The 23,381-nt window shown below is 46.9% G+C and overlaps 1 protein-coding gene across 4 annotated transcripts in view; it reads right to left on the bottom strand.

Moving 5' to 3' along the window:
- The window catches only part of Dnajc6 (DnaJ heat shock protein family (Hsp40) member C6), a 151,276-nt gene extending 128,951 nt beyond the window's left edge, over nucleotides 1-22,325 (bottom strand). The window contains exon 1 of one of the 4 annotated variants that reach the window (XM_060365974.1): nucleotides 22,166-22,325. In XM_060365974.1, coding sequence (XP_060221957.1) covers nucleotides 22,166-22,280 — 115 coding nt within the window. In that variant the 5' untranslated portion in view covers nucleotides 22,281-22,325. Of the gene's footprint in view, nucleotides 1-10,868; nucleotides 11,224-22,165 lie in introns of those variants that run through there. The other 3 variants (XM_060365977.1, XM_060365975.1, XM_060365976.1) reach the window with 3 other exon arrangements.
- Nucleotides 22,326-23,381: the final 1,056 nt, after the last annotated feature.

The raw sequence follows: 23,381 nt of genomic DNA, 5'->3' as shown, positions 1-23,381 counted from the left end.
GCTTCCATGTGCAGTAAACACAGCATTTTGCTTAAAAATCGAAGAAATGGAAATCCTTTTATGTCTGAATGGACATGAAGCATGGCCCTATAATGGTACTCTCTAATTGTCTGGCTAACTTTTTATCCAAACATAGAGAAAAAAGTAGTCCCTAAAATACTTAAATAAAGAATAATAAATGAGGCTGGGTGTGGCAGCTCAGCCCCCCAGCTTTGGGGGGCTGAAGCCATAGGGTACCTACAAAGCAAGACTCCACATCAAAACAAGACTGTGCACACATATCAAAAAGAAAACAAACAAAAACAAGACACATTTTACATGCTACAATGTGGGTGCGATTTTAGACTTTCGCATTAAATAAAAGCAGCCACATATAAAAATTTATATTGTATGATTACATTTATACAAAATGTCCAGACTAGGCGTACCTCATAAAAGTGTATTTTATGCTATCTGAAGTCCATCCCAGTTTTTAAAATACAATGGTATTTCATTCATAAAATTTCAAATCTAATTTTTTTCTTTTGTTGTCTAATTCCTTTTATTTAATTTTTCCAGTGATGAATCAAATTAGGCCTTGGACATGCTAGGCAAGCACTTGGCTCAGCCATGAGATGCAATCTTACTAGTAGGCAAGAGCACCTCCACACAACTCTAAAACTCACACAAAGCCAGTTGAAAACCTCTATGATGACACCTTCTCCCCCCGTGTTTACAGATGAGAAAAACCAGAGCAGAGTATGAAGGGGCTGAGCCTGTGGCCGGGGAATAAGCAGGAACTCAGGCTTTCTTACTTCCAGACCAATGGATGGCTCATTTCTTTAAAATCCAAAAATAACCCTCTCATTCAGCGAAATAAGCAAAAAGGAATGTCACAAAAAGAAGGAAGGAAGGGAGAGGGGGAAAGAGAGGGAAAGGAAGAAAGCTGGCCCATTTTTTACCATGTCCGCCATCTCATTTACCAGGGACTTGAATTCTCTTCCTCACTCAATTAACAGTACCCTCTTGGACTTCAGAGGGCAGGGTATCAGTTAAAAATGTCTTTTCCTAACTGAAGACCCAGAAATCAAGGCAAGAGGCTGTAAGCACAACAGCAATCTTAGAGTCATTAAAAGCATAGGAAATGGAAAGGAAAGCCGTTAAGAGGAGAAAGGATACAGTTGCAAATAGGAAAGGGCGCACAAACACATGGACAGCAAGGAACACTGGAACTCTGCAGCCGTTATCTCCTGGGAACGAGATCCTTGATGGCTTTGCAGGTTTTCTCTGTACTTTTCTGGATTTCTGTAAATCCCTCTAGGGAGTGTATACACTTTTACCTACTCACTAGCAGGCCCTGTGCTTGGTGTTTTCCATGCGCTATTTCTAATTTCAACTAGGAGGGATTACTATTTCCTTTTCACAGGCAAGGAGAGCACTGACAGTGAGATGGCTCAGGGGGTGAAAGCCTGATGACCTTGAGTTCCACCCCTGGCACCAACATCAAAAAGAGCGAACCAGCCTCCCACACACAGGTTGTTCTCTGGCCTTCATACACTTGACATGTCACATAGGTACCCAAGCACATACACACACACACACAATTAATAAATAAGAACACTTCTAAATTTAAAAGATGAATAAATGAAATTGCTAAGTGTGGTGGTACATGCCTACTGCCTGCTGTTCAACAGGCTGAAGCAGGAGAATCGCCACAAGGGCAAGGCCAGCCTGAACTACTTAGTGAATCAATGACCCCCTCTCTCACATGCCTGTGCACATACGTACAGAAATGAGGCTCCAGGAAAGTAAAGGCCTCGTCCTCTTGTGGTCTGCTCCATCCCTTCTTTTCTTTTCCTCTCTCCCCATCCCACACCTGAAAGCATCTACTAAGGGCCTAAGATGTTCAAATTGTACATAGCAAATAAAAATGTAGAAAGCATGCAAGAGACAATGCAGGAGGCCCTGGAAGTATGTTGTGGGCCAGACCTGGAGTCGGAGAGAGCCCTGAGAGGATGCTGCTACCAGACAGAGGAGGAGCTTGAGCCAGGCTGACAGGGAGGATGGGATGTAGTTCAAGCAGAACCTTGGCTCCCATGAGGTTAATAGGCTCAACCCACAACATGGTCCCCTCCTTACATACTTTGTAAACAAAGCCCCAAAGCAATAAGGCCAGTGACCAAGGACTGAAATCTCTACAGCTGTGAGCCAAAATAATCTCTCCTCCCATAAGGTATCTTGTCACGGTGACAGGAAGTTAACAGTATATGATATACGAACATGCATATGTATGTGTGCCCAAACATAACTGTATATTTTAATATCTTGGTGTTAATATTAATACTATTAACAATGTTGATTGCTAACATTTTAGTGATTATTAATACCTGGTTAATTTTTTAAATATTTATATTTCAGTTTTAAAGTCTGGGTTCCCGAGCCAAAGATCCTGATGCTATATCCTCCACCAGCCAAGTTTTAGAGGAGGGAGAGAGAGCCTGCTGTCATTGTCTTTCTCCCCTTACCCTACTCAGTTTGTTTGTAAGACAGCATCTCTCTGTGTGACCCTGGCGGTCCTAGAACCTGCTATTTAAACCAGGCTGGCCTCTGACTCACAGATCCACCTGCCTCTGCCTCCTGAGTGCTGGGATTGAAGGTGAGCGCCACCACACCAGACTTTTTATCCTAGTTTTGTGGCATTAAGGCAAGTCCCTTTCTCCGGCGTTCTTCTAACGGCGGTTCCCAGATCTTCCCATTTATCTTGCAGCAGCAGGAGTCACAACCAGGTTCAATTTCTGCAAACTACCACCACCCCCTCAACTTGGAGAAAGAATTCTAAATTTAAACAACACAGCACCAAACTAAAAATGGCCCAGGGAGGAGCAGCCATACCTTGAGTCAGCCTCTTTTTAGATTTCACAGGCACAAAGTCCTTCCTTCCCTCCCTCCCTCTCTCTCCCTCTCTCTCCCTCTCTCTCTCTCTCTCTCTCTCTCTCTCTCTCTCTCATGTGTAATCAAATGATAATTTTTTTTTAAAATATCTCAAAGGTGCAGTTTGAGATAAAAGTGCCTATTTTAAAATGGCCGGGAAGAGAATGAGGACAAGACAGAAACACAGCAAGAAGGCAGGTGCTGACTCACTCGGATGCTTTAGGGATTTGAGGGCATCTTTCAGTGCCCCACGCTCTGATCAGCAAATTTAAAAGTGTATAGAGTGAGAAACAGAAGGCCTGAGCATGGGTTCTGGGATATCTGCAGCTCCCAGGTCATGTCCCCTTCCTAATGACCTCACCTGTAAACCGAGGCCGATCTTATTCAGTGCTCCTCAAGCTTTCTTCGTCCTGGGCACTTTTCAAAAATGTTTGACACCATCCAGGCATTATGTGGCTCAGTAATCACAGCACTCAGGAGGCAGAGGCAGGGGGGTGGCTACAAGCTCACCTGATGAACATATCTGGGCTCCAGGCTACCTGGGGAAACCTAGCTCAAAATTAAAATTAAAAAAAAAAAAAAGACATTTAACCTCAAAGTGTTCATTTTTAGAATTTTTATTCAGGTGTGTCACCTGTGTACTGGGAAGTAGACAGAGCACATGTTCAGCTCAATGCGTTTCCACAAACAGATCACGCTTCACAAACACGGTCAGAAGACTGACAGAACACTAGGCCTCCCAAGGCTCCCTTGCTTGGCACATCTTCCTTGCTAGAAGTGAAGCAGGGAAGCACATCAAAGGAGACTGAAAGGAAGTGCCAGTGTGTTTATTGGTCTAGGTTTAATAAAAAATTCGAGAACCCTGCCCACGGTATCCACAAGCACACACCACCGATCTCATCCCCGCCTTTCAGCTCCAGGCCATGTGAGTAGTGCGGTTTACTCTCCTGAGGAGTCAAGAGCCACCATAATGTGTATTGTGAAGAAAGGGGAGCCAGGTGCATAAACTTCTGGGCTGAAATGATTCTGCCAGCTCAGCCTCCTCCGTACATGCCACCAATCTTGGCTTCTCCCGGAACTGTGCACACCCAGTGGCCTACCCTTCTAAAGGCAAAGGTGAGATGGGAGTGGCAGCTCACGGTTGTTATCCTAACAACCAGGAGGCAGAGGCAGGAAAACTGACACAACTTCAAAGCCAGTTTGGTCTATACAGCAAGTTTCAGGCCAGGCTTTTAATGGCAGCACCGGAAGAGCTGAAAGAAATACTGAGGCCAACAGGGCAAGGTGGCTCATGCCTGCAATCCCAACCTGGGGGGCTGAAGCAAGATGGCTACTGTGAGTTCTGTGCCAGCCTGGGCTGCCCAGTGGGTTTCAGGCCAGCCTGGACTACAAAATGAAATCCTATCTAAAAAAATTAAACAAACAAACAAACAAACAAATAAACTGGGCTCCTGGTTAAAAGAGTATTCTGCCCTTCCAAAGGATCCAGGTGCAATTTCCAGTACCCACATCAGCTCACAGCCCTGGAACTCCAGCTCCAGGGGATCTCATGACCTCTTCTTACCTCCAGGGGCACCTGGACACACATGGCATTCACTCACACAGACATACACACATACACATACACAAAAACAAAAGCAAATCTTTGTGGTTTTGTTTTTTTTTTTAAGAAAAAATATTGAAATAGTCAACATACCTAAAACATAGAACGAAGAACCTTTAGTGCGCACGTTATTTTAAAGTACATACATAATGTACACAGACTATGCACATATAGAAGTCAACCATAAGCAGTGCCTCATAGCAGATCTCAAATTTTTTCTAAGAGCTAATATATCCACAGTCCGTCCTCTCACTACGGTAGAAGGAAACCGGAAGTCAATAGCAAAGAAATAACCAGATGGAACCAGTTCAACTGCTTAGGGATGAACTACACTTCTACATGATCCTGAGGAGAGATCCCAGCTGATGTCTAAGTAAGAGAAGGTTAAAAATGCGTAAGAGTTGGAAAACTGAAAGAATTATGAGGGAATTATAGAAAACTGTCATCATGGGAAATCCTGCCAAATCAAAAAACTACTCAAATTAATAAGTGCATTTAGCAAGATCACCAAAACAAAGCCAACACATAAAAACACATCGAATTTCTATATCCTAGGAACAACTCAAAAACATCTCCAAGTGGCCGCTCCAGTAGCTCAGAGAATCAACAACCCAATGGCATCACTTTCTGGCAGATTTCCATCCCACGTGTCCCAGTGTCTCCTAGACACGATGGCACTTGCTCCTAACCTCAGCACTCAGGAGACTGGGCCTGAGGGTCATGTGTAACACTGGCTAGGGATGAACCAAGTTCAAGGCCAGCACGAGCCCAATACATAGCAAGATCTTGTCTCAAAGGTGAAAGAAAAAGAAAAATAGGGTACTTTCTGCCCAGTTCAATTTCAATTACAAGCATTCATATGCTGCTTTCATCTTTTTTTTAAGGCACCAAAATTACAAAATTACAGGATTGAATATACACTGTTCCAGAGTATTCACTTAGCATAATCCAAAACAAAAAGGGTAAGGGAGCCAAAACAAAGCCATTTGCACATAAATATTAAACTATTCAGAGGTGGGTAAAAGCACTTTCTTTGCAAGCATGAGGACCTGAGTTCAAATCCCCAGCACCCATGTAAAAAGCTGGGCATAGTTATGAGTGCCTATAATTTCAGGACTGGCATGGGGATAGGGGGCTGGAGACAGGAGGATCTTGAGAGCTCACCAGACAGCCATCTTAGCAAAAATGGTGAGCTTCTGGTGCAGTGAGAAACTCTAGCTCAGAGCAGCAAGACAGGTAATGGAGGAAGGTGCCTGACATCCCGTTCTGGCCTCCACGTGCCCACACATGCACATGGATAATGCAAGAATTAAATAAAACATTAAAAACAAAGCGTATGCACTGCAAGCAGAGATTCAATGGCATTAATTATAATATGTATGTATTGTGATGTATAAACACGCAGGCAGAACCATGTTACAATGGAGGCAGGTATCTGCACTTGTATGTAGACCGAATGAGAAAGCTAAATTGTGTTGCAGTTTCTTCCCACTGTCCTGCAAAATGCCAATATGCTTTAGATGAGTTATTCTGGAACAGCATTAAGTGATACAAACTTTCTTAGATTTAATAGCACCTTTAATCCTGAAAATCTATTTTTTGAGAGGAGGTTGTATTTTTGATTACAGGGTTTCTCTGTGTAGCCCTGGCTGTCCTAAAACTTGCTTTGCAGACAAGGCTGGCCACATCCGGCTAATCCTAGAAGTTTACGTATGTAAACATAGGTTTACTTACATACTTATAAGTACACTTATAAATACTTTTATAAACTTCCAGGATTAGAGATGGCTCAGCTGGTAAGAGCGCTGTCCGCTCTTCCCGTGGTCCTAAATTCAATCCCCAGCAACCAAATAGTGGCTCACAACTATCTATACTGGAAACTGATGCCCTCTACTGGCATCCAGGTGTACATGCAGATAGAGCACTCAGACATAAAATAAATAAATAAAATCTTCTAAAAAAATAAATAAACTTCTAGGATCAGTGGATATACATATGTGTGTATGTATGTACAAATGTATGTATGTATAGAATGTATGTATGTATGTATGTATGTATAAATGTATGTATGTATAGAATGTATGTATATACATTCTAGGCTCGGAAACTATAGAGTGTTTCACCTCTTCAACAAAAATATTGGAAAGTTACAGATCACACAAGCTAACCCAAACAATTCTGGTTCCTTTCTGCCCATGAATGCTACCAAATGAAAAACCTACCTGCAGATTTCAAGTGAACATCCAGTTTCCATCGATAACCACTGGCATGAGCAAATTTCTAATCTGTCTTAACAAGTACCCCGGACCCCTGAGAAAGCACATGATATTTACAGGCCCTTCCTGCAAAAATAGCATTTCACTCGGCCAACCATGCAAAAACAGCCGTGACAAAAAAAAAAAAAAAAAGTTAAAAGTGTATGTGTTTTCTCTGAAGATATCAAAGGAGTCATGACGGTTAAGGGAAACAGAAACTAACATTTCTTTATACTTTTTTTTTTTAAATTGAAAATAGGGAATGTACTTCATATGTGAGGTCTGAAAGTCTGGGTCTGACCTTGTTCAAATCCCAATCTGATTCTGCAGCATCGTCTATTGAAAGCACTCAGATTCCTGAAGTGTTTTCAGGAACCTGCCCAGACCGTACTCTCAGCACATTCCATGTTAGCCACCGCCTCATCTGCTCACAGGATGTTGCAGTATTAAAGTCCCTCAGAATACAGAAACCTTGCAGGAGAAACAGTTTCTCTGTCTTTTATATACAAAAAAATTCCACTCCTTTCTTTGCCTCTAAGGCCTTACTGACAATTCACAGACTTTACCATGTCTATTTTTCAAACAAACCAGAAAATTAGTCAAAAGCCATTATTTTATTTTCTAAGGTTCATCTTTCCTTTTTTTTTTAATACAAGGTGAATTAATTATAATACTAATATAGGCAATTTTATCTTCTTTGAAATTTTTTATGACTTATCTATGCAAGCGTGTGTGTGTGTGTGTGTGTGTCAGAGAGCATTAGATCCCCGGGAGCTGGAATTACAGGCAGTTGTGAGCTGCCTGTAATGGTGCTGGGAGTCAAACTCAGGTTCTCTGCAAGGACAATACCTGCCCTTAGCTGCTGAGCCATCTCTCCAGCCCCTATGCAATTTTATTCTAAAGCTCATTTTAGGGAGTGACTTGTCTGCAATCCCCTACCTACCTGAGAAGTGGTTTCTGAGGTGAAAAGACCTGGGCCGGAGCACAGTTCTACCTTTTTCTGTCTTTATGTATCACAAAAAGTGTTAGCTTGCACTACGGAACAATCCGTGAAGTGCCTGAAGGACAACTTTTCACAAACTCATCGTTAAATAGGCTCTGGGACATTTATTACTAAAGTTATCGGCCACGCTGGTCAACATCTGGGTTAACTCTTTCAACTTTGTTGTTGTTGTTGTTTCTCTGTATCTCATTCAACCATTTTAATTTAATCATCTTATACACAGGATTTCTTCCTGGCTTGCAAAGCATTTTGATTGAGATAAAGTAATAAAAGGGGCCTAAGTTATAAGAGGCCTTTCGTGGTCGACAACCTCACTGGGCTAAGATGCACGGGGAACAGGACGAAGGAAGGAAGGCCGTTATTAAACCACAGTGCAGCATTTCCTGAACACCATTCATGACACAGTGGCCCACTCAAGTTCAAGTTCTGCCGAGGTACCAAGCACGCACCGGCTCCACCAACCTCTTGCAACCTCGCCTGGTTTCTTGGTTAGTCTTTGCAAGGAGAGTTGTCATCTGAAATTTTCCTACATTTTGGGTTTTGTTTGTTTGTTTGTTTTAGCAGTCCTTTTCATCATTTTTGGTACATTTGGTACATGTTCTGGTACATTTACTTCATATTCAGGTCAACAACCGGTACTTTGCTTCCCAGAAATAGCTACACATTCTCTACTGTTCTCTGTGTGCATTCATGTCTGTTTGTACGTGTGTGTGTGTGTGTACATACTCACCTCACAAACTGTCTCACAATCTACTCCTCAACACAGACCCCCATCTCCCAACACAAAAAGAAATTGACCCGAAGGACTCTTAGGGGACCCTAAAAATACATTCATTCATGACCTGTTTGGGGTCTTAGACACCTTTGCAAAGCAGAGGGAGACAGCTGGCTTTATCTTTCTCTCTAGGGAGAGGGCTCCCATGCACATGTTTGCACCTCACAGAATCTCTAGTTAGTCAGCTATGGCTTGATCCATCACTCTTCGGTATGTTTCGGCTAGGACTCAAAAGAACATAGACCCGATGACAGAACACAGCCCACATGTCTGCGCACACAAACAGAAGTGTCTGAAACAGAAGCTCTAGAAAGCAAGCTAGTCACAAGCCTGCAATGGTTCCTAGGATGGATTTATTCTACCGTGCCTGTCCCGAAGGCTGGTCCCGCGGCAGCCAGTCCCTCACAATCTGAAAAAGCACTGATGTCATCTAGCTTCCTTCCACGTGGGAGTCCAAGAAACTGTGACCCAAGGAAATCAAGAGTCTCCCGGGCTCTGCTGAGAGACGAGCGGAATACACCAGACACCTGCGTTTGGATTGCCAGCCCGGGCTCTTTACAACACAAACTGATACAGAATTCAAAATACCAGCTCGCATCAAAAAGAGCAGGGAGACCTGAAGCTTAAAACACGCTGACATGCTGAGATCGGGAGTATTTCTGTCCTAAACACTGGCGAGCTCTGAGCTGGGCCTGAGCCTGTGAATCAGACAGCTTTAATCGTTTCTAAGTCATGGCCATGGCCTAGCATGACTTGACAAATAGACTTTTTTCCCGTCCTCTTTCTCCATTAACCCTTTCTCCAGCCACTGCAAACAGCAAGGAAAGCCCTCTTTGGGGATTTTGAATACTTTGACCCCCCCAGGAATTATTTGTCCACGAGTGGCGGCCGGCTGGGAAACAAGAGTGAACCATCCTCTTCGCTTTCTCCAGGGCCTCCCACAGCTGTTTCTTCCTCCCTGGGACTGCTTAATTAAAATTTAAACACCAAAACCGCAAGGATCAATGAGAGAATCTGAAGGGCCCACAGCCGCCCGAGCCGGCCAACAACCCGAGGCCCCACCCCGCCCCTCCTAAAGCCGCGCGATTTAGAGCAGCCCGGATCCATTAAAGACGCTTGCCTTGCTTTCGGTAGATGGCAAAGCCAGCCTCGCCCCTGGCGTCCACCCCGTTGGTCGGGTGTTGGTGGGTATGTGAGTGTGTGCACCTAACGCTTCCCATCAGCAGATGGGAATCTAACCAGCCAGAGGTCAGACTCCTATGGGGAAAGCCACACCGCCTACCCGGCTTAGGGCACCCCACCCCCGGCACCTGCGCACCCTGGGGACTGGGAAAAGTGCGTGGTCGGGGCAGCTTCGCGGGGGGTCGCCGAGCAGCTGCGGAGATGGCGGCCTGTCCCCGGCCACGCACGGCCCCTCCGCGGGCACCTGGAGCTAGAGAATCGAGGGTGCAGAAGGAAGCGCGACCCTGAACCACGTGCACTCTGGGGGGAGTGGGGGGGTTGCTCCTCCCCCTCCCCCGTCCCCTGATGCTGCAGAAATTTGCCAGGGCCTCAGCCTTGAACCCCGGAATCCTCCAGAGTCCTTGGGGTTTCGGGAGGGGGGGTGGGGAGGCTTTTCTCTTCAATCTGTTTCTGTCCTTGCCCTCCCCTCCACCAGAATTCGTGCCGGCGGGGTTTTTTTTTTTTTTCCTTTTCTTTTTTAGAGGCGCGTGGGATACGGGGGGGGGGGGGGGAGGGCGGGGAGGAGCTGCGGGCGGGCGGGAGCTTGCATCCTCACATCCCTGTGCAAGGTAAACAGTTCTGAAGGTCAGCGGCGACGACTCCCTGCTGAGCCCTCGCGAAAAAAAAAGATGAACGCTCCCCGGTTCCTCTGTAGATCCTCAGTCAGTGCCTCTCTAGAAACCCCGAACTGTGTTTTTAAGTATCAAGTTCTCCAGCTATTTCCAATAACTGCCTGAAGCTTGCATTTTAATGATTAACAATTGTAAACACCCCGCTCCCCCCCCCCAAAAAAAATAAAAGTATCAGAATTCTGGAAGCGATTATAAAGGAAACTGTGAGATGCGGAGTCAGCCAAGATTACATAAGGAATACAAAATATATATACATATATATGTGTGTTTAGTACTGCAAAAAAAAAAATGGAAAACTGAATGACACGGAATTTAGAGAACAGTCATTTAAAGAGGACATATATTACATAACTAAAAATTTACGAATACACGTTAGTGATCAAATCGGCCATCAGCACAAACTAGACACATTCACGTTGCGACATCTTCCCCGGGTGTCTTAGCCACCCCTCTGCTGTCAGCCCCTTACCTTTATTTTCGGAATCTTTCATTCTCTGTGTCCTCCCTCTGCTGCCAGAGAGCAGGAAAGTCCGGCTGCCTCTGCAACCCTTGACTTTGGATTTGTCGTTCACAGACAGTCAGCGGTCCCGGGGGCGAAGTCCCTCAAGGCAGGAGCACCCAGGCTGTGATAATGGCATGCAAGTCAGTGTGCAGGGTTATAATTTTGTTCGTGCTGAAGCGGAAGGGATGAGGATGAAGGCAGACGTAAACACGACTTCCAAAACATGGCATGGAACCGGATCTGGAGCCTAGGTTTGCCCTTCTTCCTTCCCTGGAGTAGAGATGCAACCTCTTACTTCCTCCTCGCCTCTGGAGAGGCTTGGCTCGCGTTTAGCTTGGGGAGAGCGTGCAAGTGGTCCCTAAGAGACTTGACCTTCCTCCTAAGTACTCATTCACGGCTTCTTTCGTTTTCTCAACAAGCACTTCTGGGTGGGTCCCGAGCGGTGCTTGGTCCTACACACACAATAGTGCACAGAAAACCCCCAGCTCTGCTCTCGGCGGGCACAAAACAGAAGCACCGGGTGCCAGACAGTGACCCGTGTCTGCTGCGTGCCACTTCAACCAAGGTGTAAGCTGATGGGCAGGGAAGCTTTGCAAACCAGCCGGGACCAGGTACGGGAAAGCTAGACCAGGAGACCCCTCTAATGAAAGGCGAGGACGTTGCTGGCTTCGGTTCACACCGAATTTTCTGTCATTCTACAACATTCTGCTGTCATTCATTCAACAGACTGTAAATTTTGGCAGGCACTGTTCTACCTGTTAGGGTTCCGGGGGAGAAGAGCAGACAAGTCCCCGCCCTCGCAGCAATTTTTACCTTCTGGTGAGAGAATTCAGTCAAGCAATTAAAAAAAAAAAAAAAAAAAAACATAATAAGTGGCAGCAAACGCTGTGAGGACCAGCATAATGTGGCAATGAGGTAACGCGTGCCATTTTTAGAGAGTGTGGTCAAATGAGATGACATTTAACTTATGGAAAATGGGTCAACATTATCACAGCCTTCTAAACATCTTTACTTAATATTGGGGCTAGAGGGAGGCGTGGCTCAATGGTACAGTACCTGCCCGGCATATTCAAGGCCGTAGAATTGACCCTAGCATTGCCTTTCAGCCTTCTAGGCGCCCCTCAGCCAAACATAGAAAAAGGAAAGGCACTCTAAAACTGCTTTTATCAGGGCCGGTGTGATGGCTCACTGTGTAAAGGTACTGCCTTGCCACCAAGCCCGACTGATCTCAACCCCTGGGACCTACAGAGTACAAGGAAAGAACCACTCCCAAAATTTGCAGCCTGCCCTCCACACACGCACCAGAGCACAGCACACACATACACATACACACACACACACACACACACACACACACACATCACACAAAATCAATGAATGTCAGAATTTTTTAAGTAAATAAACCTTAAAAAATAAGATGAATAGAGGCTGGAAAGATGGCTCGGTCGTTAAGAGTACTGACTGGTCTTCCTGAGAACCCAGGTTGGATTCCTAGCAGCCACTCCACAGCTTACAATTGTCTGTAACTCCAGTCCCAGGGGATCCAGTGCCCTCTTCTGGCCTCCTTGGGTATCAGGCATGCACATGGTACATAGACATACATGCAAGCAAAACACCCATACTCATTTTTTTTTTCTAAAAAGGGGGGGTTTTAAATTATTTTTTTTCTTCAATTCTGAACCTTCACAACCTCCTTTACTACATATGGCTAGTTTTTTGTGTCTGGTTTGGTTTGGTTTGGTTTGGTTTTTTTCCATCAGAGATTAGAAAATCTGATCTCTAGAGAAATTAACTGGTGAAGTACAGGACCCATGTTTCGAGAAAACCAACACACACACACACACACACACAAACACAAACACACACATATCCATCCATCTGTTACTATCATCCCCAGAACTTGCTGTTTAATTACAGTATTGACACAGAAGTAGTGGACAAGAGTGCTGAAGACCCCACTGAACTGAGTGGTGCCAAGCAAATGACAACCTCCCCTCCAAACAGGAGCCCACCACACCTGCGCCCAGTGCATGCCAGGCTACTGGGAGGAGAAAAAGACACAGAACTGGGTAAACGAAGCACTCAGTCCATGTGAGGATGCCCGGGCACATTCAAGATGACTAATTTTAAGCGTTTGCCTGCTCGTTGCAGCAGCCACGAGACGAGTGTGGCCATGAAGGGGGAGCAGTCTTGGCCACTAGAATGTTTAAAAATGTGGGTTTGGTTTCCATTACTTCTTGGCAGTGTATGATACCTTTCTGCTCTTCTTGAGGAGCTTGGGCGACAGTGAAGGGGATGTGCTAAGATGGTTGGATCGTGAATGTCTCCCTGATGCCCGTGAGATGAGGGCTTGGCTCCAAGGGCAGGGCTGTTCGGGAGATGGTAAAGCTTTTAAGAGGTAGGGTACAGTAGAGGGTCTTTAGACCCCTAGGACTACAGTCTCAAAGGGGATTGTGGGACCACAGCCCTTCCCTCTTGCTCTTTCCTGGCCAAAGGATAAATTGTTTTTACTCTGCCATGTGATCCCCCGATAATATTGCTGCCTCACCACTGACCCAAAGCAATGGGTCAAACCTATCAGGGACTGAAGTAAAAATAACTCTTTCCCTGGCCCAGTGAAATGGCTCAGAGGGCAAGAACACTTGGTGCCAAACCAGAGATCAGTCTTGGAGCCTGCATGACGGAAGGAGAGAACTGACTCCCAAAAGCTGTCCTCTGACCTTCATAGGCACGCATACAGAATAAACGTCGTTAAAAAACCTTTTCCCTCTGTAAGCCATCTCCCACATTTTGGTCCAGTGATGGAGACCTGAGTATCACAAATAGGTCCTTCATAACTCCCTACTGTCCATCTCAGGAGCCTCAGGCCCATACATTACATCAAAAAACAAACAAAAACAAAAACAAATAAACAAAAAAAAAAAAAACAACAAGCATCTCTTCCTCCATGGGCTAAGTCAAACTGTGCCCAGAAAGAGCAGTTATGTGACACTGAGATGCTGCAGTGTCCCTTCATTCAGCAATAGTCCTCACGCTAGGAGCTATTCTGAACATAAGGAGGGCATAGAGCTGAGTGGATGTTCTGCCTGCAGGAGCTCGTGGCCTCCAGCTGAGGGGTTACTAAATCAGGCGAACACAGGCCAGGCCTGGGTTTGAGTAATAGGGGGCAGAAGGGCTCTGAGGTAGAAAAGGCTAGGTCCAAACATAGGCCAAGGCCATTTACTGATCCCTAGAGAAAGTTGGAATGCATTCTTGAAGCTCTCTAAAGTTCCTGTTCCAACTGTGTAGGCTGAGGTTAGTAATGGGACCCCCTCCTAAAGCTGGGTGAGGCACGGCAGCTTCAAACATGGAGAGTATGGCAGAAGGCCACGAAGGAAGGTCACCGTCAGTGCTGTAAGGGTAATGTGATTACCTGAGTCAGCCCTCTCAAGCTTCGGCTTTCCTCATAAACTACAGAAAATAGTAATTAGTGTGTAGGGTTATTGGGAGAACTATATGCCAGGAAGGAGATAAAGCCTGTGCTATACAGGAGCAGGTGCTCCCTGGCTAGCCCACGCAAGGAGCACTTGCTTAGGGAAGGAGTTCGGAGATTTGAAGTAGTAGGGGTGGGAGGAGGAAAAAGGGCTTCCACTCATAGTTCAAAGGAAGTAACTTCTTTTTTGAGTGTGACCATTCGTACAGATATCTACATTTTACCTGTTTTCGAAAGGCTCCCAGCATATAAAGCGGTTGAAAGAATTGTGCAGTGAACACCATAATCGTCCACATTTTGTTATATTTGGGACATGTTTCTATCTCTACCCACCCTTAGTGGCTCCTCAGTCTGTTTTTATATTTTATTTATCATGTGCAAAAGAGAGACGATGAATGAGAGAGAGCTAAGAGAGCGAGGGAGAGAGCCTGCATATGCCATGCCACTTGATCACGTGGAGGTCAGAGAACAGCTCTGTGGGGTCTGTTCTCTTCTTCCACTTTTCCATGGGTTCCCGTGACAGAACTCAGAAGGTCAGGCTTGCACAGCAAGGGCCTGTATCTGCTGAGCTACGTCACGCGCCCCATTTTCTTATATTTTTGAGACAACGTCTTAATATATTCCCAGGCTGACCTCAGACTTAACAATCTTCCTGTTTGAGGCCCTCCACCAAGTGCTGGGATTACTAGCTTGCACTGCCACATCCATATTTTATCTCCTCCCCCTTTTTAAAGATGGGTGCCCAGATTTATCAGTCCTCCCATCTCAGATTCCTGGGTGCTGGAACCACCCAGTCCTGGGCCATTGCCTATGTGGAATCAAATATCTCTTTCTCTCTTTTAAAATCAGGTTGAAAGAGATTGGAGATCTTATTAAACAGAGAAGGGCTTAACATTGCCTTGTGACACAGTGTTTACCAAAGCCTTAGATCTTTGATCCTCAGGCCATCCCAGCCACGGTCAGACAAGCTCTCAGAAGTCTTGTCCTGCCTCGCAGCTGGCCTCAAGGCCATTTCTCATTCAGGAATGGACTCAAGCCTTGGATCTTTCCCCTAACTGATGTCTCTGATCCCAAGCTTCAAATAGACTCATAACAAAGACCATTCTAAACAGCCAGTCATGGCGTCATGCTCTGTCTCAATAACTGGGTTTAGGGAATGCTTCGGGCAACTCCACTGGCCACGAAGTCCCTCTGCAACTCTGCACAGTCCCTGTGTTGTTAGAAGCCACTTCTGAGTCACAAGCATGCTGAGAGGGAGAGAAGAGAAATGGCTTTCCCGGAAGTACCACATTTGGCCCTTCTCCAGCCAGCCGCATCTGTTTGGTTTGCTCTGAGCACCCAAATGGCAGTGACGGAGGTAAAACAGAGAGAGAAAAGTCACCCTGACCAGTGGAGATGTGAAGCCAAGAATACCCACAGACTAGCACAGAAGGAGGCAGGCAGCATGGCTACAAGGAAGGCAGTTACTGGGAAGCTAAGCTACCAGTCAAGAGGAAGGATATTAGCCTGTGGAATGCCAACCACTTGCCAGGCAGTTGATTTGTATTGTCGCTTGTGTAAACTTACTGGAGAACTCATTTGCCAGCCAGCGGCTCTAATGCAAGCATGTTCACACCAAGATGCCTGGGTTTGAATCCCAGGGTACCAGCTATGTCACTGCGGAGGCATTAGTCAACCTTGCCCTGGTTTGGCCTTTTTCTTATTCATAAAATGGGGACCTTAAAACAGGTTCAGGCCAGGAAGACAGTTCAGTGGGGAAAAGTACAAGCCTGATGACCTGAGATTGGTCTCCTAAGCCAGCATTTCTCTCCATTTGGGTCTCAAACCATCTGGAGGTTAAACAACCCTTTCACGGGAGTCACATATCCCCCATATCACATATTTACATTATGACTCCTAAAATCACAGGTTATGAAGTAGCAGTGAAAGTAATTTTATGGGGACGGGGGTTTGACCACAACATGAGGAACTGTGTTAAAGGGTCGCCGCATTAAGGAAGGTTGAGAACCTCTGCTCTAAACCCACAAAAAAGCCGGATGCAGTGGAACCCATCAGTAATCCAAGCACTCCTATAGGGCCAGAGATAAAACAGTCGCTAGGAACTCTGGGGTAAGCTGGTCTGGAGAAACAAGAGACTCAGCAATGTGGGAAGAGAAAGCCAACACCTGAAAGTTTTTCCCTAACACACACACACACAAATATAGATGATAGATAGAGGGGAGAGTAGATAGATAGATAGATAGATAGATAGATAGATAGATAGATAGATAGATAGATAGATAGGTGTGTTGTTTAGCTGGTACATAGCATTACGTACATGTTACACTCCCAATTCTTAGATGGGAAAAATGATGGAGAGGAAGAGGCAAGGTAACTTGCAGAAGCTGTGCAAGCAAGAAGCAGTGGCCAGGATTCCCCATGTCATTCACAGCAGCCCTGGCAAGAAAGGACCACACCCTGTCATCCTCCTGTACTGCTGTCAGCTTGGCCACCCCCCGCTCCCCAAGAGATGCCTGGGAACTTGCCCATGCCACAAGTTGGCGAGCAGAAAGCTGACGCTTAGGCCCACACGAGATGAAAGCTCTTGTCTACTCACAGGCCAGTTGCACAAATTTTAGCTTGTCTTAGAGTTACATCTGGGCTTGGGAAAGGACAGATTTCTGGGCTCTGCCCCCAGGGTTTCTGACTTGCTGGCTCTAGAGCAGCATGGAGTATTTGTACCCCTGAGAACTGTTGGTATGGGTCTGGGGGCTGATTTGGAGAATCCCCCTCAAGAGTTACGCACCTGAACACAGGTGAGGTGTCAGCAGAGCGAGCTGGGCCTGAGGTGGAGTCAGTGAGGCTCTGCCACTCAGGCGAAGTGCTGGTTACTTTCAGGGCAACTATCTTGTAGTGTGTGTGTGTGTGTGTGTGTGTGTGTGTGTGTGTGTGTGTGTATGACTGTGTGTGTGGTGTGTGCATATGTGTGAATGTGTGTATGTGTGCTTGTGTATGTGCATCTGAGTGTCTGTGCTAGATTATATGTGATTGTATGTGCGTGTGCAAGAGTGTGTGTCTGTGTGTGTGCATGTATGAGTGAGTGTGTGTGATTTTATATGTTACAAATACATGTTCACGCAGGTGTGCTCTGGAGCTAGGGAGACAGATGTGATCTGTCACACCTAGCTTTTACACGGGTGCTCAGGATCGTCCTCCTGTTTATTCAATAAGTGCTTTCCTCGCTGAGCCATCAGCTCGGCCCCTAACTCCTCTAATATTTGTGGTCTTGTTTGATGCTGGTAAGCATCCCCTTAATGTGTTTAAAAGAGAAAAGGACACACTGCTAGAAACAAACAGCAAAGCTAGTGATTCACTGACATGTGTTCTGCTCTCTTCTCCTCCCAAAAAACAGCATCTGCTGGGACATGATGAGCTGGTTCCAGCTGTGTCTTCCCAGGAAACTGCACATTTCAGGCATGGGCAGGATGAGGTGATCTCTTGTGAGGGGCTGATTAGCATAATCCCATGGGCTGGTGAGGTCTTCTGTTTAAGGAATATGCCTACCTTCGGGAAGTCCTTTTTTTTCTACACCTAATAGCTTTGAGGTGTGATTAAAAAGTCATTCCTGGAGAAGAAGGAATGCATTGGAAGAGTTATTTTCCACTCTACATAGCTTGAGCATATTCCCATTCATGGAGAAGCCTTGAATTTGATCCCAGAACTAGAAGAAAACAAAAACACTGCATAATTAAACCTAAACCGAGTAACTGATTAGAACCCAGAATATTTAAAGAATTTCTATAAAGAGAGAAGAAGAAAGACAAACCATCAGATAAAAGGGTAAGAAAGGACAGCATCAGGCTTTTCACAGAGGCCGGTATGAGTAGCAAGTGTTTTGTGAAAAGATACTCAGGTTCGATTTTTATCAAAGGAATTCAATTTCTAAAAAGACAAATGACCGTGGTGACCATGATTGCTGTGGTCATGCATGCCTATTGGAAGCATGCACGTATGCAGCATTTGGGAGCTGGCAGGAGATGGATCAGAAGCTCAAGGCCAGCCTGAGACACATGAGACCCTGTCTCCAAAAACACAAGACAATAAAAGTGCCCGAAGCATCATTTCCTATGCATCAGTGGGCAAGCATTAAAATGCCTAACACTATCAGAACGCATTCTATACTTGTATGAGATTGTCAACAAATAAACTTAGCTAATTTTAAACAAAAAGGCCTAGCAGGACACAGAATGGAGAATCTCACTCACCACTGGCAGAAATGAACCAGCCTAAAGCTTCAGAGGTCAAGGTGGTAAAACCCTTTAGGACCAAACAACAACAAAAGCATAAAACCTTTTATCCAGTGATTGTCCCTCTAAGTATTCCCATTGTAAATACAATTATAAATCCTTAAAGTGCACATGTTTTAAGCTTTTATTTTTCTTAAATGTGGATGTGGGGATGCGGTGTGGGGGTGGGTATCCACAGAGGTGAGAAGCTGGAGTTACAGGCATTCATGACATGGTTGCGGGGAACCAAACTCCAGTTCTCTGGAAGGGCAGCATGTACTGAATGATGCCAAGGGTCCCTAGAAGCTCCGTTCTTCCTTTCGCACCTCTGACTTGGGGGAGGGAGTGAGAGATAGCAGAATACTGCTACTGAAGACCTGGCTGTCCCAGAAGACTCAGCTGCAAGGAAGACTCCAGTGAATGATCTTTCCACAACTCACTAAACTCTTCAGACCCATGACGACCCATATGTGAGGTGTAAAGTCTGTACTGATGTTTATAAAAACAATAACCAGCCTCTTCTGAGCCTCTGTGTGCTGGGCAATCGCTAATCAGCACAGCCACAGGATGACACAGGAATTAGCATTCCCATTTTGCAGATGATAAATGGCTGGATTTTAGAAAGATTAAGGGCCCCCGGCCAAGATCACACTGTTTAATTGTGTGCCTCTCATTAACAGCAGACTGAAATGTGGCACAAGGTGTTCAAGTGATAGTGATGTCATCACAGAAAAAAAAAATCAGATCACCCTTTACAGAATCAGATAAAACCAGGCTATGGATTTTTTTTTCATTATGTGGTAGTTCATCTTACTTCTCTCCTCCATGAACACGTGGGAACCTGTCTATTTTGTGCTGGGAGACATGGCAGAAAGGGTGGTCTACAGATAGTCAGGCCTGGAGGCCTCCTGCAAGTCATTCAGGATCTCTTGATTTATCTTGAGTACAAAATGGAGGAAATGAGTAACATCTATCCTCCTTCCTCCCGGGCCTGTTTCCAAGATCTGACCAAGGCTGTGTGTAGTGGCAGCACGTGCCTTTAATCCCACCACTCAGGAGGGAGAATTAGGAGGATCTCTGTGAGTTCCGGTTTAGAGAGCTCCAAGCTGGCCAAAGCTACTTGGTGAGACCATGTCTCAGAAAAAAAAATAAAAAATAAAAATTTGAGCAAGATAGTGTTTGAATTAGTCTGTTAAGTATTGTTTGACAGTCGTATCATTATAGTCTTATCCCAAGGATGTTTAGGGAGCAAGAAGAGAAATGAATAGTAGTGAAATATACAGGGATATATAGCCTGAAAAGCTGTGGGTGGACCATAACATGGGAACCAGGAACAAAGACAGAGCACAGGATGCTGTGCATTCCGTACGCAACTGTATTTATTGGTTTGTTTACTTGCTTGCTTGCGTGTTTTGTTTTTTTTTTTCCTTGAGTCAAGGTCTCGCTCTATAACCCTGGCTGTCCTAGAATTCACTGTAGGCCAGGCTGCTTTCTTTTTTATTATTATAATTTCATTTTATTTCACGTATATGGTCGTTTGACTGTATGTATGTCTATGGTGAATGTGTCAGATCCCCTGGAACAGGAGTGACAGATGGATGCAAGCTGCCATGGAGGTGCTGGGAGTTGAACCCTGGTACCTTGGAAGAGCAGTCAGTGCTCATAACCATTGAGCCATCTCCCCAGGCCCCAGCAGGCTGCCTTCAGCTCCACCTGCCTCTGCCTCCCGAATGCTGGGATTACAGGCGAGGCTAGAAGCTGGGCATGATAGCAAACATCTGTAACCCCAGCACAAGGGGAGGCAGGAGCAGCTGGATCTCTGTGAGTTTGAGGCCAGCCTGGTCTACAAAGTGAGGCCAGGACAGCCAAGGCTACACAGAGAAACCGTGTTTCCAAAAAACAAACAACAACAACAAAAAAGGTGAGGTTACAGCTAGTTTTAAAATTATAAAACTAACCGGTCTTAACACAATAACACCATCCTTTCCTTTCTACCCAGAACCAGATGATGCACGAAATCATCTCTGAAAGAATGCCTGTTGTTATCCCCAAACCCACAAGCTAGAGAAAAGAGCCGATTCTCCCCAGCCCCGCTGTGTGCCAGCCACAGATCTTGCTCGTATAAGGAGGGAGTCTTATGTACATGTTAATCAAAGGAGAAACACAAACTTTGGAAGCCAGCAAGGTGGTGACGACGGGCTGAAGGGTCTCTTTCCCACCCACAAACGCTCACGTCTGCAGCAACAAATATTTGCAAGACTGTTGATCTCTGTCAAGTTTTATTTATACTCCTCGCTCGCTCTGTGTCAGCGCGCTATGGCTGTTGACTCTTCCCATTCGATCATCTATTTGATCCTTAAAGAAACAGGATGGGGGTGCCTATGTCACCAGGAGGGTAGAACCTGGCTTCGGGTCTGGATCTGCCGGCCATTTTAGAAATCAAGGCATGTCAGCCTCACAGGGATCTTTAGATGACAGAAACAGACAAAAAGGAGAGAGAGAGAGAGAGAGAGACGCAGCCAATTCACACTTAGGCTGGTGGAAAACCTGGCTAGGGTAGGTGCGATCTACCGTACCAGCCAGGCCTGCCACAAACGCCCTACAAGGGGATGAATTCCCAAAGAAGAGGTTACAGGTGGCAGGAAAGGCTCCCGGAGAGACAGCGTTTGAGCGGCCAGACTGCGAGACGGGGGCACGGCCACGGCCGGCTGAGAAACCACGACTAAGATAAAAAATGTCGACTTCCTCCTCCCAGGCCCCAGCCTTTGCACTACAACAATCGCTAGCCTCTGGCTGGGCTCCTGAGAGCCAGGCGCCCTGTCCTCCCTGCGGGCGCCTTCCCCGCCTTCCCCGCCGCCTGCTGGAGTCACTCAACAGGTCCGGGGCTGCTCGGTGGCTCCGCCTGGGGCACAGACGCGGCTTCCTCCACCAGCCCAGTTCCCCGGGGGATGGATGGCTTTAGGAGGGTAACATCGGCCTCCCTCTCTAGAAATGGTCTCACGTGCGGGGCCTTGCCTATCTCGTTCCCTTCGGGTCCTGGCGGAGAGATGGGCTGGATTAAAAAATAAATAAATAAATGGATGGATGGAACGAATCCAGGCCACTGGTAAGCAGCTGTGGGCTGAGGCCCTGGCGACGACCGGATGGCTTGTACCTGGAAAGCAGCTCCATGTGGAGGCGCCTCGGAGTAGCCTGGAGGCTCCCGGAGCCGACAGGTTGGAAAAGGGGGCGGCCCGGGTGCAGATGAGAACTCCGGGAGGGAGCCTGGAGGATCGTTATCAACGCCCCAAAGGTACCGCACTGCAGGGGCTGGGCCCGGTGCGGGGTCCAGGAGGGGAACAGACCTTCTCCAGATCCGGTCGCTTGTCGCCCACGATTCCAATCCCAAGGCAGAGAGCCAAGACGGGACGCGGCGGAGGGGAGCGCCCCGGGACCGGCCCCGGCCCTGCGGGAGCCTGGGGACCTCGGGCCTGGCCTCTGCCGAGCGTCCCGGTGCCCGCCCCGGTGCCCACCGCGCGCGCACTCACCCCGCTCCGCCCGGAGAGCCGAGCGCGTCCTCCGCAGCCGCCAGCCCGCGCGCCACCGCCGCAGCGAGGAGAGCAGCCTCCGGCTCCCAGCGCCTCCGGCCTCGGTGGCGCCCATCCGTGCGCCCGCCCCTTCCCTCCGCCGCCTGGGCCCAGGGTCGCAGCCACGGTCGCTGCGCGTCTGCCCGTGCCCCGCCGCCGCCGCCGCCGCCTCCGGGTGGACGCGCGGCCACGAGGGAGGAGCTTGCGGCGGGGCGATGCAGCTCGCGCAGAGGCGGCCGGAGCCGCGGGACCCCGACTCACGAACAGGTGCGCGCGGTCACGAACACGCGCCCTCTGCTGCAGCGAAATCCGTGCGCCGCCTGCAGCAGCGGGGGAGCCCCGGGGGAGCCCCTACCCTATCTCAAATCACCGAGCGTGGGATCGAAGCTCCCAGTCGGCTGCTCGGAGAGGCTGAAATGGATGATTTCCAAGTCCTGGGCGCTAACTTTGTCCCACATGTTAGAAAGGAGACCTGCGTCTCTTTGTATGCCCGCCGAATTATAGAACTGCCAGTTTTGCAGTCACGAATATCAGACAAGGGGCTTCAGCAGGTGATCGAAATTAAAATCACCAGAGGCGGCAGATGAAAGCTGCACACCTCCAACGTTGATATATTCAGGAATATCCGGGCTTGTCTGTCTTGTACCCTGGGGGGAAAAAAAAGTGCAACCTCAGTCGGGGTTTATTTGGTATTTCCCCAAATGAGGACACTTCTAAGTGGAGGTGTCGTGCTCGCCAGAGGTGCTGATGTCATAAGAAAGCTGTGTTCAAGATCAGAGGAGGTGGAGGAGTCATAACTACCAAGCACAATTCTGCCCCCGACCCCCGACTGCACCCAGGGATGGAGGCGGTTCGCAGTTTCGGTTGTTTTTTGTTTGTTTGTTTGTTTGGTTTGTTTTTTTGGTTTGTTTTTTTTAAGCCTACAAAGGATACTGACGGGTTAGCCCATTAAATACGGATGGTAAAATAGGTACCTGTTCACTAGTTATGAACCCGTTGCCAGTTACCTTAAAATACACATTGGAAGCATTTCAGAGTAAAGAGCCAGTGAATGTAAAAACTCCAGTAGAGTGAGAGAAATCACTCAGAGTGTCAAGACAGCGCAGTGTTCAGAGTGCGAATGTGCCCTGTAAACCTGTAAGATCCTGGGTGTGTTCTCGCTGCTGTAACAAAGCAC

The sequence above is a fragment of the Meriones unguiculatus genome, chromosome 12 (genome assembly GCF_030254825.1).
Source record: "Meriones unguiculatus strain TT.TT164.6M chromosome 12, Bangor_MerUng_6.1, whole genome shotgun sequence".
Classification (NCBI taxonomy): domain Eukaryota; kingdom Metazoa; phylum Chordata; class Mammalia; order Rodentia; family Muridae; genus Meriones; species Meriones unguiculatus.
This window is presented reverse-complemented; position numbering and strand designations above follow the sequence as displayed.